Source organism: Solanum stenotomum, chromosome 10 (assembly GCF_019186545.1).
Source record: "Solanum stenotomum isolate F172 chromosome 10, ASM1918654v1, whole genome shotgun sequence".
Classification (NCBI taxonomy): domain Eukaryota; kingdom Viridiplantae; phylum Streptophyta; class Magnoliopsida; order Solanales; family Solanaceae; genus Solanum; species Solanum stenotomum.
In genome coordinates, this window is record NC_064291.1 from 6089572 (window position 1) to 6106666 (window position 17095).

General features: G+C 30.3%; 1 protein-coding gene across 2 annotated transcripts in view; it reads right to left on the reverse strand.

The window, feature by feature from the left end:
- Window positions 1-1030: 1030 nt before the first annotated feature.
- Window positions 1031-17095, reverse strand: part of LOC125842138 (probable linoleate 9S-lipoxygenase 4) — a 97875-nt gene continuing 81810 nt past the window's right edge. Inside the window, exons 2-10 of one of the 2 annotated variants that reach the window (XM_049521357.1) lie at window positions 5705-5744; window positions 4816-5105; window positions 3841-4081; window positions 3394-3735; window positions 3222-3307; window positions 2995-3102; window positions 2600-2904; window positions 2083-2346; window positions 1031-1987 (exon numbers count right to left, since the gene is read on the reverse strand). In XM_049521357.1, the coding sequence (XP_049377314.1) occupies window positions 1234-1987; window positions 2083-2346; window positions 2600-2904; window positions 2995-3102; window positions 3222-3307; window positions 3394-3735; window positions 3841-4081; window positions 4816-5105; window positions 5705-5744 (2430 nt within the window). In that variant the 3' untranslated portion in view covers window positions 1031-1233. Of the gene's footprint in view, window positions 1988-2082; window positions 2347-2599; window positions 2905-2994; window positions 3103-3221; window positions 3308-3393; window positions 3736-3840; window positions 4082-4815; window positions 5106-5704; window positions 5907-17095 lie in introns of those variants that run through there. The other variant, XM_049521353.1, reaches the window with a different exon arrangement.

The following is a 17095-nucleotide window of genomic DNA, read 5'->3' on the forward strand; positions in this document are numbered from 1 at the left end:
TACAATACTTACCATCCCACTACATTCCTTTTTTTTTTGTCACTAATCGATTGAATACCTCGAGAAGATAGAAAGTTGAATAACTAAAACTCCAAGGTAGTGTGGAACCACCACAACTTCTGAACACTCAAAAGTCCTTTCTTGGACATCCCATGGATCTTTTAGCCACTGAAAACTCTATAAAGATCAAAGTCATTAATTTCACAAGTTTAAGAATTCTAATCTACATGACACCAATAGTTTAATGATTACATCAAACTCTTGATTAGCATATCTTTACTTCAACATAATGATCAAAAGCATAAGCATAAACAACAAAGTTTAAAACAAGTACTCAAAAACAACAATTAATAGCATAATCATAAATTAATGACTGTAAAAAAAAAAACCAGGATCTGTAACAATCGAATGAAACAGAAAGGAAAAAATGGAGTCCACTGAATTCACATTGTCCCTTTAAGGAAATTATTCCCCTCTAGTATCGGAGTTTTAAAGGAATAAATCCTCTCAGGATAGAACGATTTTATTCACCAATGTATTGATATAAAAACAATAGTGTCAGTGAGCCACTCAATAGGAGCAAAGTATGGGAATATTTAATTGTGCAGAAGAAGAAGAAGTTCAGAATCTTCGTTGTTTTAAAATGAGATGAAATCTATCTATTTATAGACAATAAAGGGTAGTGTGAACAAATGCTTATTGTGCCATATCGGAAAGGTCACAACTCTTTGAAAAACTCACTAACCTTTCATAAAAGTCGCAACTCTTCATAAAAGTTGCAACTCTTCATAAAAGTCGCAACTCTTCGTAAAAGCCGCAACTCTTCATAAAAGTCACAACTCTTTATAAAAGTCACAACTTTTCATAAAAGTCACAATTTTTTTTATAAAAGTCACAACTTTTCATAAAAGGGAAGACTAATTTTGAAAATAAATAAATTAAAAGAGAATCTTGGTTTGTGATGACGCCACGTATGCGGGCCAAGGGTTCTCTTATATATATATATATATATTTGATATATGATATATGATTTTCAGCTGGAATTAGTTTTATTATTCTCACAACATACTGAGAAATACATAACAAGTATGGTTGAAATGAAAATACAGTAAACTTAGGAGAAATAAACTTATAGAAATGAAACAAACAAAGGGAGATCACACTTAACATAATGAAAATTTATTTCAAGATTTATTCAAACTCCAGCTTTCTTCATTTTCCGGTGTCAACCTTCTATATTGACACACTGTTGGGAATTCCTTTGCCTGTAAGTCCACCTTCACTTGTTGGGAAAAGCAACGTATATGGAGCGTTAACGGGGCCTGATCTGTTTATCAATATGTTGTCACCATTCCTCTGTATAATCTGTTTTTCAATGTCTGCCAACTTCTTTCCAAATTTGTCGAAAGCAGCAAGTGGTTCTTTGTCCTTTGTCCATTCAGGAGACTCTCGTTGTCCGAGGTAAATCTCATCTGTAGTATGCCTTGACAATATCTCTATGAGGGAAACACCAAGCAATGTTTGTAACTGAGCTGTGATTGTTTTCAAGAATGCCTTATCGGGGTTTTTCTTTAGCTCTTCATATTCAGGAGTTCCTGGTTCAGGCATGAATCTTCGACTTACTGTGGGGCGATTTGGGAGGTAACCTGCATAAGGATATTGCCCGAAATTAACTGCTGCATGAAGTGCAGAAGCTATCCATATGATGGTGGTACACGAATCAATTAGCTCTTGTGGTCTTTCCATTTCAGGCCACCATGGTTCATTTTTCTTGTCCCCATGTCCCACTTCTCGGAGTTCCTTCCACCAGGCTTGTAGTTCATTGTCTTTCAGAATATCTTCATCCGATCCATAGTAGAAGCTGCAGTAGTCTGTCACCCAACTTTTGATTGCAGACCATATTTCTAAGCCATCAACAGCGTATGGATAGTCCTCTATCAGTAAACGAACACCATGAGGAGAACTCGAGTCCTCAACTGCTACTCCCCTGAAATTGAATTGGTCATATAAGCAAAATACCAATGTGAACATCCTAATGTTTTCGTATAATGTTAATTTTGACAACACCTTATCGTATAGTACCTCTTAACAAGATCAGCCGGAAGGGCTTGATCAGGGAAAACCCAATCTTTGTAAACGACAGCTGACATTTCCATGGCAAATTTGGATTGAAAAACTGTACTCTCAAGAACTCCACCAGCATTGACTAGGATTTGTCTTGCCGAAGCATTAATATTCATTGTGTCCCGGAAATGAGGATATAGAAGCTTATGAATAGGGTGAAGCACACTTAGTTGCCTGTTTGTTGCAATCACAAATGGCTCGATCACTGCATGAGTATTCAACCTGCGAAGATGATCAAACATTTAGATTAACAGTACAAAGCATGTGTTGAATTAGTCATTATTAAGGACATCCCGATGCACTAAAGCTCCCGCTATATGCAGGGTCTGAAGAAGGGTCGAACCACAAGGATCTATTGTACACAGCCTTATGAACTCATAGCAACTTTACCAGTATCTTCAAGGCTCCCCTTCGAGTTAGTTATTATTGTGTATCATGAATCACTATAGAAGTCGTATGACATAAAGGGAATTACCAATGACTAATTAGTTGATGAACACCAGTGTCATTCACCGCAACATAAGCTTTGGCCAATTGCCAGATAGAGCTCTCAACACCTTGATCACTTGGAGTATACACTTTGCTAGTAACACCAAATTGATCTCCATCTGGATGTGGCAAACTCAATTCAATTGCTAGTGGCTTCAAAGATCCATTATCTTGCAAGAAGAGCAAAGTTCTCGAGGCATATGCTTTCGTTATTGTAGTGTTTATCCTCCTCAAATATGGTATAATCACATCATGATGGTTCAATATGAAAAGTTTATTATTGTTCATCGCCTGTCAAATAACATGTTAAAATCCTTATTTAGTACTTGTAACGATTCGTAATCATACAAACTAGTGTGGAATTTCGAGTAAATACATTACCTCATCAACCGTTAGTCCATCCAGCTTATCCTCTATGTGTTCTGCAGTAATTGTACTGTTTTGATTTCCATATGCTTCGGGATCTAGCTTGCTTTTTGGAGGAAATTCCTTGCAAATTAATCAAGAAACAAAACATCAATACTCTTTATCTACAAGAAGACTATATAGATTATAGACAATCAAAAGTAACTCGAGACAATTTCCTAATCGCGAAGAAACCAACTTACTTGAAGTCTACTAATTATAACAGGATTAACTCCGGCTAGCATTTCTCTTGCGAATTCTTCATCAGTCCTCCACGCGGTTTTACTATCTGCACAATCAATACTTAAATCATACAAACACATAAAAGTGAGTGATCATTAGCTAGATTACTTCTTATGATGTAACAAATTGTACCTTTAATCACTAGAGGAGTTGGAAATCTCAATATTCCTTCACCGTCTGTTCGAAGGAGTTCTCTTATCATCTCCAGAGGAATAGCATCAGTGAGAGCTTTAAATAAAGGTCCTTGAGGAAGTTTGATCCCTCCTTCATATAGTCTAAGTACATCCTCAAAACTATCGAACTCGTTAGGGGTACCATCAAACAGGGCATGTAATTCAGGGAGGATGAATTGAACAATGGATTTCAAAGCATATGTTAGGAAGTCTGACATCTTCAAGTGACCAAAACGCTCATCTCTCGGTACATAGATGTCTAAGCTCAGAATAAGTGGAATCCTGCTTTCACTTTTAGAATCTATACAAAGCAAAAAACAATAACAACAATGTAACTGATCAAAAAGTTGCTTTCAATGAAACTAAACGCGTTGAATGGACTGATATTTGTGAACGCCTAACTAACCTGTTCGTGTTGGTGGTCTACCAGTTCTTCCTCTCCGAGGATACGGGTAGTCAGCAGAACCTCCTAAGGTAGTTCTAACATTTTCTTTACCTTGATCAGGATTACCTAAGTCATTGTAGACATCATAGTCATAAATCCTATCCCACGCCTCGCGCTTTCCAGTTCCATCTCCTCTTAATGTTAGCAATTCATTTTCTCTGTATCTTCGCAAAAGCTCTGGTGTTTTACTTGGGAGATATGGCTGCATAAACAATCAAGACATTGCTAAAACTTTTGAGTTTGAACACTTGCCTTTGTTTACATGCTCAAGGGTCGTTTCGTAGTTGGTTAGAGTCATCCAGGTATTAGTAGTATATGAATTAGTATAAGGGAATTTATGTATGGATTAGTTATGCATAGTTTAGTCATTCATGTATATCCTGCCTATAACAATATATGGATTTTCTCATATAACATATATATGTAGTATGTATTAGTTATGCTTATTTTTAAATAGTAAACCAAACATCGTATCAATTTTATATATGAATAACTTGCACTACCAAAAATATCACTATATTCCGACTGAAAAATGTTCAGTAGCTATTCCCACAAATATTTTTATTAAATTGGCGAGAAAAGAAAAATATTGTAATTGTTTCATATGGAAAAATTAAGAAACTTCCCAGTATTGCACTGAAAATCTATTTTCCCACCATGCATTTTCTCAATGAGCTGAATTGCTGAAAAATGAATAGGAAAATCATGTTGTATAGCACAAATTCTCCATTGATTCCCGATGATGAAAAAAACTTTTGTTTCTAGTAGTGTTACCCCCTAACTACCTACCAAACGTGACATTACTTATAGAACATCAATTTAATACCTGCATAACTCATTACATACCATTACTTACGCAGCAATTAATGCATGCATAACTCACCTCCAAACCAGCTACGAAACGACCCGTTAATAGTTTGAAAAAGTAAATCATACCTGATTTACAAAGAAAATGCGATCTGACTTGTAACTAAAAGAAGGATAAACCCAAGAATTGCAAACAAAATGGACCTTGCCATGATTAGGCACATCTTCAAGTGTGAGTGACTTGAGAAAGAACTCATTGATATGCGTATTTTTGATGATAAATGCACCTGGAACTCCAAACTCCTCATTCCAATCAAATGTGACACCAAAGGATGTTTCATCTGCTGTTAATGGTGGTAGAGTAAAGAGAGAGTTCTCCAAGTAGGCTGGATTGCTGTGCTTCCCTTGTAAACCATTTGCTGGCAAACAGTGACAAAGTCAGAAATTTAGTTCAGATGAAAAATAATTTTGATATAATTCCTATCATGTTAATATTGCATCTAAGGTCGATAAAACATTTAGCAGCATTTATATACAGAGACAGTGTGTTGCTTATAAATACTCGATCATGTTATAATATTGTCACTAAAATTTGAACATCTTTTAGTAATAAGAACCTAAATGTCAAACCGATCAAATTTATATCTTAAATTAACATTTTTGTAATAGTGCACCCATCATCTCGAAATCCTGAATACGCCTCTGAAATACACACCAATATGTAAGATGCAAATTGTCACACGCCTATTATTTTCCTTCCAATTAAACTTCGAGTACTCCAACTGTAGGAGACACCTTCGACTAACACAAAGGCATTCATCTAAACTTCCTTCGATAGAAAGTTACGTTATTTATACAGCACAGATAAAATTATATTTTATATACAAACAATACATATTGAACCATCTTTAATAACGTCAATATCAACCTTCTTTAGTGATAATCTTGACCCTGTCACCGCAGCAGATAAAATAATGCATATGTGATAAATATATAAAGTGCATGAGAGGTAACTTACTAGGATCACCTTGAACAGAACTAATTAATTGAAAAGAAACCTTTTGGCCAAGGAACTCAGAGGCTATATCAGTCAAAGAACCAGCAAGATTAGTAAACCCTAGAGCATTTTTGTTCATCATCACCACAGTTCCTTTAAGTTTCTTTGAGCCATCATTATGGCCACCAATATTTATTTTATCCACAATATTACCAAACATCATGAATAAGAGAGAAAATTAAGTGTAAAAAGAGATGATGAGTTTTTGTTGTGAAATTTCAATGGAAATGAGTCTTCTATTTATAGCCAAAAAAATGTTACTAACTAGCAAGATATAAAGATAATAACAAACAATGAAAGAACAATAGACAAATCCACATGCTACACGTTCTTAACTCCTCTTTTTTTGTTCTTGTAATTTTATACTACTGGTTGATTAGACTTTTTTTTTTTGTGTTCACTTCTCATCGTATTGACCGTGACAGATTTAACATTTTCACTATAGCATTTTATTTAGATGGTTGTTATGAATTATTTTATAATATATTTGTATTGTTTTAATGAATATAATGTTTGGATAGATTGTATTATTTTTTGTCGTTATTTATTTTCACACGCCTATATATTATTTGAATGATAAGCTTAAAATATTAAATAGGGGAGAGTGATTATAAAAAGGTAAGGTAACTAAAGGAAAAACTAAGATTATTAACTAATAAGTAAAGATAAGATAAGAAGAAAATATTAAGGTGAAAATGAGATCATACCAAATCAAATAGATCGGTTTGATTTGAATTGTGGGTCAGTTTAATTTTCTAACCATACTCATAAACAACCTAGCCATAATAAAGAGAGATAATAATTTTATTAGGTACTAAAATCTTATAAAAAAACAAATTAAATAATAAAAACTTAGTAAAAATTGAATAATTGATTTTGATCCAAACAAATTTTAAATGAAATGGATCTTAGCTGATTTGTTGTCTTGATCCATTTTATCCCGTTCAATTATAGCTTAACCCATTCAATTATCACCGCTAATTAAAACGGAAAAAATAACAATTGCATAAACAATTGAAATTGCTTTCTTATCACGTGTATAGTCTGAATTTTAGATATGTAGCATGAAAATAACTCGTTTGGTGTGTTTTTGCAAGAATCATAGTCTATCGGAAGCAATAGGTAAGGTGGACAATGTATGGCTTCATTATTGACTTTATAATCTGTGCCATTTACAGCCTTACTGTAGTTGGATTATTTTTAGCACCCTACCATCGTTAAAAATAGAGAAAAAGCTAAATATATCATCAAACTTTTAAAAAAGATTTATTTGTGTTCAAGGCCCATTGACTACTCAAATCATACCTCTAAAAACCATTTTTCATATTTCAATATCGTCAGAATCATACCCTTCATTTACCACACATTTTGAACTCGATCATTATGAGAAGAAGGAGAAGGAGTGAAAGGTCATAAAAGGAAAGACTGAGCAAAACATCAAAGAGGAAGTTATGAATGCAATGAAGGACAATAGAGTCATATAATTTTCATCCTAGCCGCAAATTCATCCTTAGACACTTCTATCTCTAACCTTCTGATAATCTCAAGTTCAATACGTAATTATCTTTTTATTCTCGAGAATCAACAAAATAGTAAGCATAAGGCTAAGAGAACATAAACACTACTAAAAATAATGAAAAAAGAAAATTGATTGACAGAAGATCAATGGATAGGTTCGATCCAAAAAATTGAGAAAGTAGAACAAGTATATATATATATAGATCAAGTTTTACATTAAAATTATTTCAAATCATACTTTTTGTAGTCTAGAATTTGTAATCATGATCCCAAATCATATGTCAATATACTGATTTTGAGGGTACAAATCGTATCGCATGGTATGTATAATAATTTTGCTAAAACGCCTGCATATTAAATTTCTCTCAATATGCATGGACAGATCTTAAGGGTAGCGAGGAGGTATACAAAAAATTACATGGTATATATATAATGATTTATTTTTTATGTATGCATATAAATTTTGAACCTCCTAGCTAGTTGAGGTTGATACGATTAATTAAAAATAATATTATTTTTTTATTTAGTTAATTTAACTATTTAATAGAAAAATAAAAATACATATTTTTTTCTTTAAAAAAATTGAGGTGTTAGCTTGAAATATAACTTTAGTTCAATTTGAAAAGACTAAAAGAAATAAAGTATTTAAGCGAGGACGGAGAGGGTAATTTAATTTGTATTAAATGGAATAATGGATAGTTGTATTAATAATATCATCAGTTTCACCACGAAATAAATGCATGCATCCGATAGTCGGCAGTCGTCACTTATTTATGGGGAAATATCATAAAAAATTTCTTAAAATTTTGCTCACTTTTTTTTCAGGTATGAAAACTATACAAAATTTGTATGAAATTGCCCAACATTTTGATTTTTTTTTCACAATTATATTATTAACTCGATATGATATATATATATATATATATATATATATATATATATATATATATATAAAATTTTAACCATTCTGATTTTATCTGTATTTCTCTGTATAAATACCAATATCTTAATCGTAGTTGGTTAGCAAAAGGGTGTTTTTTCATATATTATCTTTGTCTTATTTTAACTGTGTAATAAATTTATATTTTAGTCGAGATATTATTTCTATTAGATGATCTAACCTTATATTGTCTTCTTTAGTACTATTTAGTCTCTTATATTCTAGATATAAACTTTCCAATTTTCTTTTTGTTTCTAAATGTGTCTGAGTACTACGTAAAGGTCTTGTCATTAATTGACTTCCCAAAAACTTCTTGCTCTGATACCAAAATTAGCTCAATAATACAAAAATAGCAGAAAAATAAAGGAAATCTAAATTAGCCCAAAAATACCAAAATACCAGAAAAATAAAGGAAATCGAGTACCAAAATTAGTAGAAATAGCAAGCAGTGGTTCCAAAAATAAGATGATCCTACGCAGTACTCCCTCTCACTCGGTGTCCTCTCTTGTTTATCGCAAAATTCAACCTGTTTTTTCCCTTTTTTTTTTTTACTTAACTACCCCGTTCATCTCTTTCTTTTAAACTTGTATTCTTACTAACTTCTTCTTTAACCCCACCCCGGAGATGGCCAACAGGACGTCCTATAATTTCGGCGAACTTTTTAAGGCCTTTAAAACATCCTAGGAATTTACAGGTTAATCTATCGTTGTTATCAAGAAGTTAAAAGCTTAATCATATACTAAGGGTAGTTCTTAACATACAAACATATTAACATAAGACATAACTTGATACAAACAAAAAACAAAAAAAAAAAAAAAAAAAAAAAAAAAAAAAAAAAAAAAAAATATATATATATATATATATATATATATATATATATATGGATTTTATAAAGTTCATATTAAATTTTTGAAATAAACAACACACAAATAACTCATTACTCATGTATGAAATCTGTTTATAAGAGTATAAATTTTATGTTAGTTTCTGAAAATTTAACATAACTAAACATCATAAAATACATTTTTCATACCATTCATTGTAAATTTTAAGATACTTTTGATATAACTACTAATGTAACTTCAAACTTCAATAAACTAAGACTAAAAGTGTATTAAGTCGGTATGAAATGTGAAATGTTATTTTTTATATAATGTGTTTTATGGTATGGATTCTTGTCTACTATTTGGAATGATATTTGTATGAATAAGTAATGACTATTGTGTGTAATTTTGTGTGAATAGAATGAAATTGGTATGAAAAATTAATCTGTATTGTGTAAAAAAAAAGAGAGCAAGAAGTATGATTATTTGTATGAAATGTGTATTAAGTTGGTATGAAATGTGAATTTTTTTTTTTTTATGAAATCTATTTTATGGTATGAATTTTGGTATACTGTCTGAATGATATTTGTATGAATAAGTAATGACGAGTGTGTGTAATTTTTGTGTGAGTAGAATGAAGTTGTGGATTAAATTTGTGTTATCTTTGGTATGAAAAGTTAATATAAATACAACATATTTATAATTGCTTTGTATTATATAAGACTAACTGTTATTTTTTTTAATGAAACAGGGAAATATGTTGATTTTCAGATGGAGGGGATTATCTATGAATCTTCTAATTTGTATAGTGGTCTAGTAAGTGCGATAAAATTGCAGCTTATGATAGATGTTAATATTAATGATATAGATATAAAATATATAGTTAGTGATCGATGTCCACTTGTTAGTATGAAATATATAAAAAAATTATTTTATTTTGTCTTTTAGACTCTTGTTTTGTTTTGATATGAAACAGAATTGGTATGAAATGCATTACAACTAAGTGATTAATATATTGTTCATGTTTTATACAAGATTCATTTATTAATCATACAAATAAAATTCATTCCAGTTTAATATATAAGATAGTGTTCATATTAGTGATAATTATATAAGGTAATTATGGTATGCATTTGATATCCTAATAGCAGTTGATATTATTTAATGTAAGTTTACATGAGTATTAATTTGGTATCCAACTGGTGTCCTACTCTAAATCAAAATAAAACAAGATGTAATTAATGTTGGTGCAAAAGTTAATGATCGTTGTTTTAGATTGTCAGATTCGTTTCTTCCAGTATTTATACAAATTGTATATCAATTTCATACATCTTTAAAGTACTTAATTCATGCTTGTTAAGAGAATATAATTTACAATTAGTGATAATTTGGTATCCATTAGGTGTCCAACTTGAATAAATATAAAACAAGATGTAATTGAGGTTGTTACAAAATACAAAGATCAATAATTACATTCGCATAATCATATCTTCAAGATATTTATATAGGTTGGATACCAACTTCATTCATTTTTTATTTTTTGTGTTAGAATATGAAGTAAAAAAAATCAATCATGAATGAATTTGGATGTCATAAGTGTACAGTGGGGATACCAATTATAAGACAAAGTTGGTTCATGAACTATAAATTGATATTCTTTTTGTTTCTAGTTAGTAATACACAGTAATATCAGTAAGTCTAAATGTTGAATCCAATTGGTATGCAGTTTGTATATAACTGTCATCCCGAAAACTGTTATACTCAATGTGTAATATATCTTCCAAATGGTGTATCCAAATGGTATGCAGTCTATATATTACTAGTATCCTGAAATTATAATAGTCAATCAGTAATTCATATGTAGATGGTATCTGACTGGAATAAAACAGTGGATATTATATATTATCAAATACTGAAACACAAAAATATTGTCCAAAAGTTAAAAAAAAAAAAACATGTAAATTCTAAAAAGTAGAAGGTGCAATCAACTATCTCAAATTTCTTTTCTATGGTCTTGGTGTAGGATAATTGCTGGTATCCGGAGCATGTTCTTTTGCTATGCGAGGTCCACCAAATTTACTAGCAACCATACTAGTTACTTCACTCTCACTGATTGCACCATCCTTATTCTTTGTTTTTTCATAATGTCATATGATTGTGGCATACCTTTGATGATGGTACTTTGCATCGATATCAACAGAACGCATATCAAAAGCACCATTACTGATGTATTCAACAAATAGACATGTGTACAAACCACAATCACTGAAAAAAATTTAAAAGAAAAATTATTTTAAAAAATAAATTAAGTTAACTTTTTTGATGAAATCAGTAAAGTATAGAAATACATATTTGGAACTATCTTCTTGTTGAGGCACATGCATCATATGCATAATATGAAAATAAATTAAATATAGTACTTACCCTAACAACTTTTTTGCCTTTTTCAGATATTGGGATTTCTGATTCCTTCTTTTTTGTTGTTCTTCTTGTTGATGATTTTGAAGATTGAGCAACTTCTACATTTGTTGCTTTTTTTTTTTTCTTTTTTCTTTTTTATTTCACTAACAAAATCAGAATCAAAATCAGAACCAGAAGGAGTTTCTACAATTCTCCCCCTCCTCTTCTTTTCCTTTTGATTTGCCGGACTCACCCTTTTCTTTGCTTCGTTTTTTTTCTCATTTTGATCCTTAAAGTGAGAGGAACCACCCTTTGCCGAAGTTTCAACATTTTCTGGCGACGGGGTTTGAGTCAATATATTAAAAGTTGGAGCATGTACTTCATCTGTAGAAGTTCCTTCAACTAATCGAGACTCTTTCGAGACTTTCAATGATTTTCTTCGACATGATGATGATGATGAGAAACGGAACGAGAGGGGTGATTGTGAAGTTGGGGTAGTGGGGTGGTGAGAAAGATGGGAGGGACGATTGTGAATATGGGTAGTGGGGTGATGAGAAAGATGGGAGGGACGATTGTGAATGTAGGGTAGTGGGTGGGGTGGTGGCGTGTAGTATTGGTTAGGCGTGGGGGTGGGGGGGGATTAACGTATGAGAGGTTTGGAGTGTAACGGTAATCAAGGAACTCTAATCAATGTAAATCTCTAAATTTTTGTAACTGATAATTTCTGTTTTAAAAAAGGAACTGCAATCAAATTAATTAACTATTAATAATTAATAATATAAAAATACAAAGAGATTAATCATTTATTAATTAAATTGTAATTAATTTTTAAATAAACTTAAATTTAATTGATATGTTATAACCCGTAAATAAACTGTTATAAGTAAGAACTTTTTAAGAGTATGTTTAAAATCCGTAATAGTGTCTCTTAAATGTGTATATAGTTTGATTTTTTTCAAAAATTAATGCTCTTTACCAACATGTTTTTAAAGAATATCAATCTTTTGTCAGGTTATGACAAAAATAAAATGATTAATAATAGGAAAAATCTTTTTGATCAGAAAAATTTGGCTATAATTTTGCCAGAATGGTAAAAGGACATTTTCACACTATAAACTAGTTTGTTTTTGGACATTTTTGCCCTTTAATTCAAATATTAAATATATTCTTCAATTATGTTTCCAATGCATTGAAAATGATTGATGAGATTAATTATTTATGATTTCATAGTTAAACATTAAAAATGAACCACAAAATCCATCAAAGAAAACATAAGTTTCACCCACTCTTCTCTCTTGAAATTTTCAAGATCTAAAAAAAAAAAATATTTAAAAAAAAATTAAAAATGTAAGCGTAGTAGTAAAAAACTACATAATAAAAAAAGTAGTAAAAAATATATCTCTTTTTCAGTTTCAAAAATTCTTCCTTTTTACTTATTCTTTTTTGTTTATTTATTTTCCATTTCTTATTTCTTAATGATAAAAAGAGAAAATTTAAAAAGTATAAAAAGAGGAGTAAAGTGTAGATGATCTATTTTAGTTTATAATTTCTAATCTAGAAAAGATAAATTATATCTAAATTTAAATATTAAAAATTTATATCTATAATACTCAAAATTAAAAATCTGAAATTGACCGATCGAGTTGGGAAAACAATTACTCCTATTTATTTCAAGAAGTTGTTGTTACACATCTAGAAAGAAGTTAAATAATAAAAATATATTTTATTTGATTATACTTAGAATGTAGGTGAGCGAAATATGAAGAAAATTGAAACTATAATAATATTTCTCTTATTATGTGATTGTCTTCATATCCTCGATCGCATATGAATCATATCATACACAAATAAAGACTCATTAAAATTAATATTTTTTTTTATTTTAGTACTAGAGACGTATATAAATATTTTTTGGATAAAAATATTGATGGCGCTTCATTGAAAAATTATAATAACACGGAAAAGATATAGAAATTTTTTTATGATTTCAAAATAAACTTTTATAAAAAAAAATTGAAAGAAAAACATCTTCATAGTTCTCTGATTATAATGACAACACAAATTTGTTAATCATGAACTATCAAAGTTTCATAACATATATATTTTTCTTTATTAGTATTATTTGTTGTTTTATTAAAAAAATGTTTGTTATTAAATGATATGTTAAAATATTAAGTTTACATAGTTATAGTCATAATATTAATATTATTTTGAAACTGATTATGAATTTTTATAATTAAGTAATTTTATTGTATTTATTATATAAATAAATTTAAATTACATAATTAAATTAATTTTACATAATTTAATAATAACAGTCAAAACTCAAAACACTCTAGTTCATATGTATTAACCCTAGATAACAAATCAAAAGAGCCAAATATTGTAGTCTTGTTGTGCCCCTATGTTATGTCAATTTGATGATTTGAGAATCATTACTTATATTTGTTACAAATATGAGCTCTAATTTGGTAATTATAGTAATTATTAGTATGTTAAAAAAAATTAAGCTATGCATAAAAAATAAAAATATAATTTGAAAATATTTCAATAATGACTATCAAAACTTGAAGTACTTTAGAATTAGTATACATCGACACATTATAGAAATACTTAAAATCATATGGTTCATAAGTGACGATCCTATTTAACAACAACCAAAGATAGTTACACATAATGTTGTAGTTTTGCATATTTGCTAATTATTATGTTTTAAAAAATTAAACTACATATTTAAATAATTAAGTGATATCCCTAGTTAACAACAAGCTAAGAGTATTTAAAAAAAAAAAAAAAAGCTAAGAGAGTGTTTAGACATTAATGTTATAGTCTTGCGCCTCTATATTATATCAACTTGATAACTTATGAATTATTACTGATACTTGTTATTAATATGAGCTCTAATTAGATAATTTAATGAATTATTGTGTTTAAACAAATTTAAATTATATATTACTATGTTTTAATATAATCTGAAAATATTACAATAAAAACAATCAAAACTCAAAACACTTTATAGAGATCAATATATTATAAAAATCATAAGATTCATATTATAAAGTATCAATCCTAATTAATTACACTATACATTTGTATATTTAAAAATAGACCCTCTATATTTTGAAATCAAACATTCACATCTTCTATATTATAAAAATCATACAATTTTTATCCACCAATAATGTTATTTCGAATTTCCTAAAATAAACATAAACATTGTATAGAATGAATGTTCTACGTAAATGAACTCCTATCTAGCTAATTATATATACATAATTTTAAAGCAAGAAAATAAATAAAAAGAAATTATATATAAGAAATATTACATTTAAATAAAATTATAAATAGTGTACGTATTTAAATTAAAAGAAAGTTATTACTAACCGTTGATATATCTTATTAACTAATTTGTATCACTTAACATTTTAAAAAAATATTAATTATTTCTTAATCAAATGCATGAATGAAATTTTTTATTTCCATTTTAAAATTTTGTTAGAATAATTTCACAAGAACCATCTTTTTATAATTTTAGTTTATCGTTTAATAATTTATTTTAATATATTTAGTTATAGATAAACTCATTGAAAGTGTAAGCATAGAATTTTCACACTACATGAAGCGTAAGTGTTTTATTTTAAAATATGAATAGTGTATTTAAAATTGAATTATGCTATAATTTTTTTTATATATATTAATTATTTATATACAAAAAAATATGAAAATTAAATCTCAAAAATAGTGTTTTTTCTGCTATCTTATAGAGTTGCTTTATTGGAGACATAAAGTAGATATTTATTCTTGTTAGTTTCTTTTTTAATTTACTCCACATTTTATTTTATTTTTAAAAAGAGCCAGGAGAATTAAAAAAAAAAGGTAAGGTAAAGAAGTAGAGATTTGATAGATCAACATATTTGGTGAGAACCTAAGTGTGGCCATTCAAGTATCTGGTATGATAATTGGTCAAAATTAGGTGCACTGCATTACATAGTTCCTCTGGACAGTGCTAGAAATGTGCAATTGGATGAAGTGAAACAGTGTTTTTTGAATGGGGAATGGAACTATGACTTGCTTCAAACAAGTTTTGGGGATGATATTAGTAGACATGTAATATAACTCCTGAGGAGTTCAGAAGATGAACAGCAGTGGGATTGTAACGACCCGTTTGGTTGTTTTGAGCAGTAGAGCTTTTTATTTTATAAAATCCTTTCCGATAGATTTTAAATNTTTGAATGGGGAATGGAACTATGACTTGCTTCAAACAAGTTTTGGGGATGATATTAGTAGAGATGTAATATAACTCCTGAGGAGTTCAGAAGATGAACAGCAGTGGGATAAACCATGGTGGATGCTGAAGACTTCTGGAAAATTCACTGTAGGTTCTGCATGGGATTTTCTAAGGGAGAAGCAAGAAGTCTGTTTAAAATATAAGTATATTTGGAGTGCAGGAATTCCTTTTAAGATATCGTTCTTCAATTGGAGGCTATAGAAACAAAGACTTCCTATTGGAGAAGTTCTTATCTGGAATAGGATGGGTGATGGGGTAGTGTGTGGTTGCTGTGATGATGGAGTTCAGGAGACTATTGAACACTTATTTATTAGATGTTCATTCACTAATTCTATATAGAGATATTTTGCAGGATCAGCAGGTGTGGAGGGCCCTTTCTTGCAGTTGAAAGATACTTTGTATAAATGGTGGAATGCAGATGTTTCTGCAAAACTTAAACCTGTTTTAATGGTTGTGCCACTGTTTATTTGTTGGCAAGTGTGGAAGAGAAGAAATGCCTTGAAATTTGGTGGTTCTATGTCTTATCTGAGTATGAGAGGAGGGATATCAAATAATTTAATTCTATTGGCTAAGCAGTTGTATCCTTGGATGTACCACCTGCCTAATAACTGGCCTGAATTGGTCTGATATTTGACAGGGTATACTCCTAGAATTGGTTGTAAGGTGGTTTACTGGAAATTACCTAGACAAAATGGCACGACCCGATTTCTCAAATCATGATGGCACCTACTATAACCCACCAGTAGGTAAGCCAACCCGTAACCCGGAACAAGTAATGGGTCTGAGGGTAGACATTAAACAAGAGTAGGAAAATAACAATATAAACAAATAAAGATCCCTCTCAGAACCTGGAAGTCACCAGTACAGAGCTACTACAAAATGAGTACAAGTCCCAAAACTGGACAATAGAAACTGGACTGTCTCGAAAGAAAAAAGACAAGTTTATATATACAGATGGAGACTGAAATAGTACAAAACGCCGTGTGCTCACCCCCGTCTCCGGATAAGTCTACTCCAAGATCGATCAACGCTGGCTACTAGTGCTCGGACCTGCATCACAAAATAGATGCAGAGCGTAACATGAGTATCAAAACAACAGGTACCCAGTAGGCATCATAGGCCGACTGAGCAAGATAAGCAAAAGTGAACTGAAATGCAAATAAAGGGTCACATCAAGTGCAAAGAGTAGTAAATGGGGGTATGTACACGAGCGTACAGGCAACAAAGACAAGTAATCTAACTAACTCCGCCGGGCTCCCATAAACCCGACGGGTACGCTCGTGCACAATAAAAGAAACCACCTGCACGGACCCCCATAAGCCCGACAGATGCACCGGCAGTTAAAGTAAAATAATGGAGCTAGAAGGTCTATCACAATATTA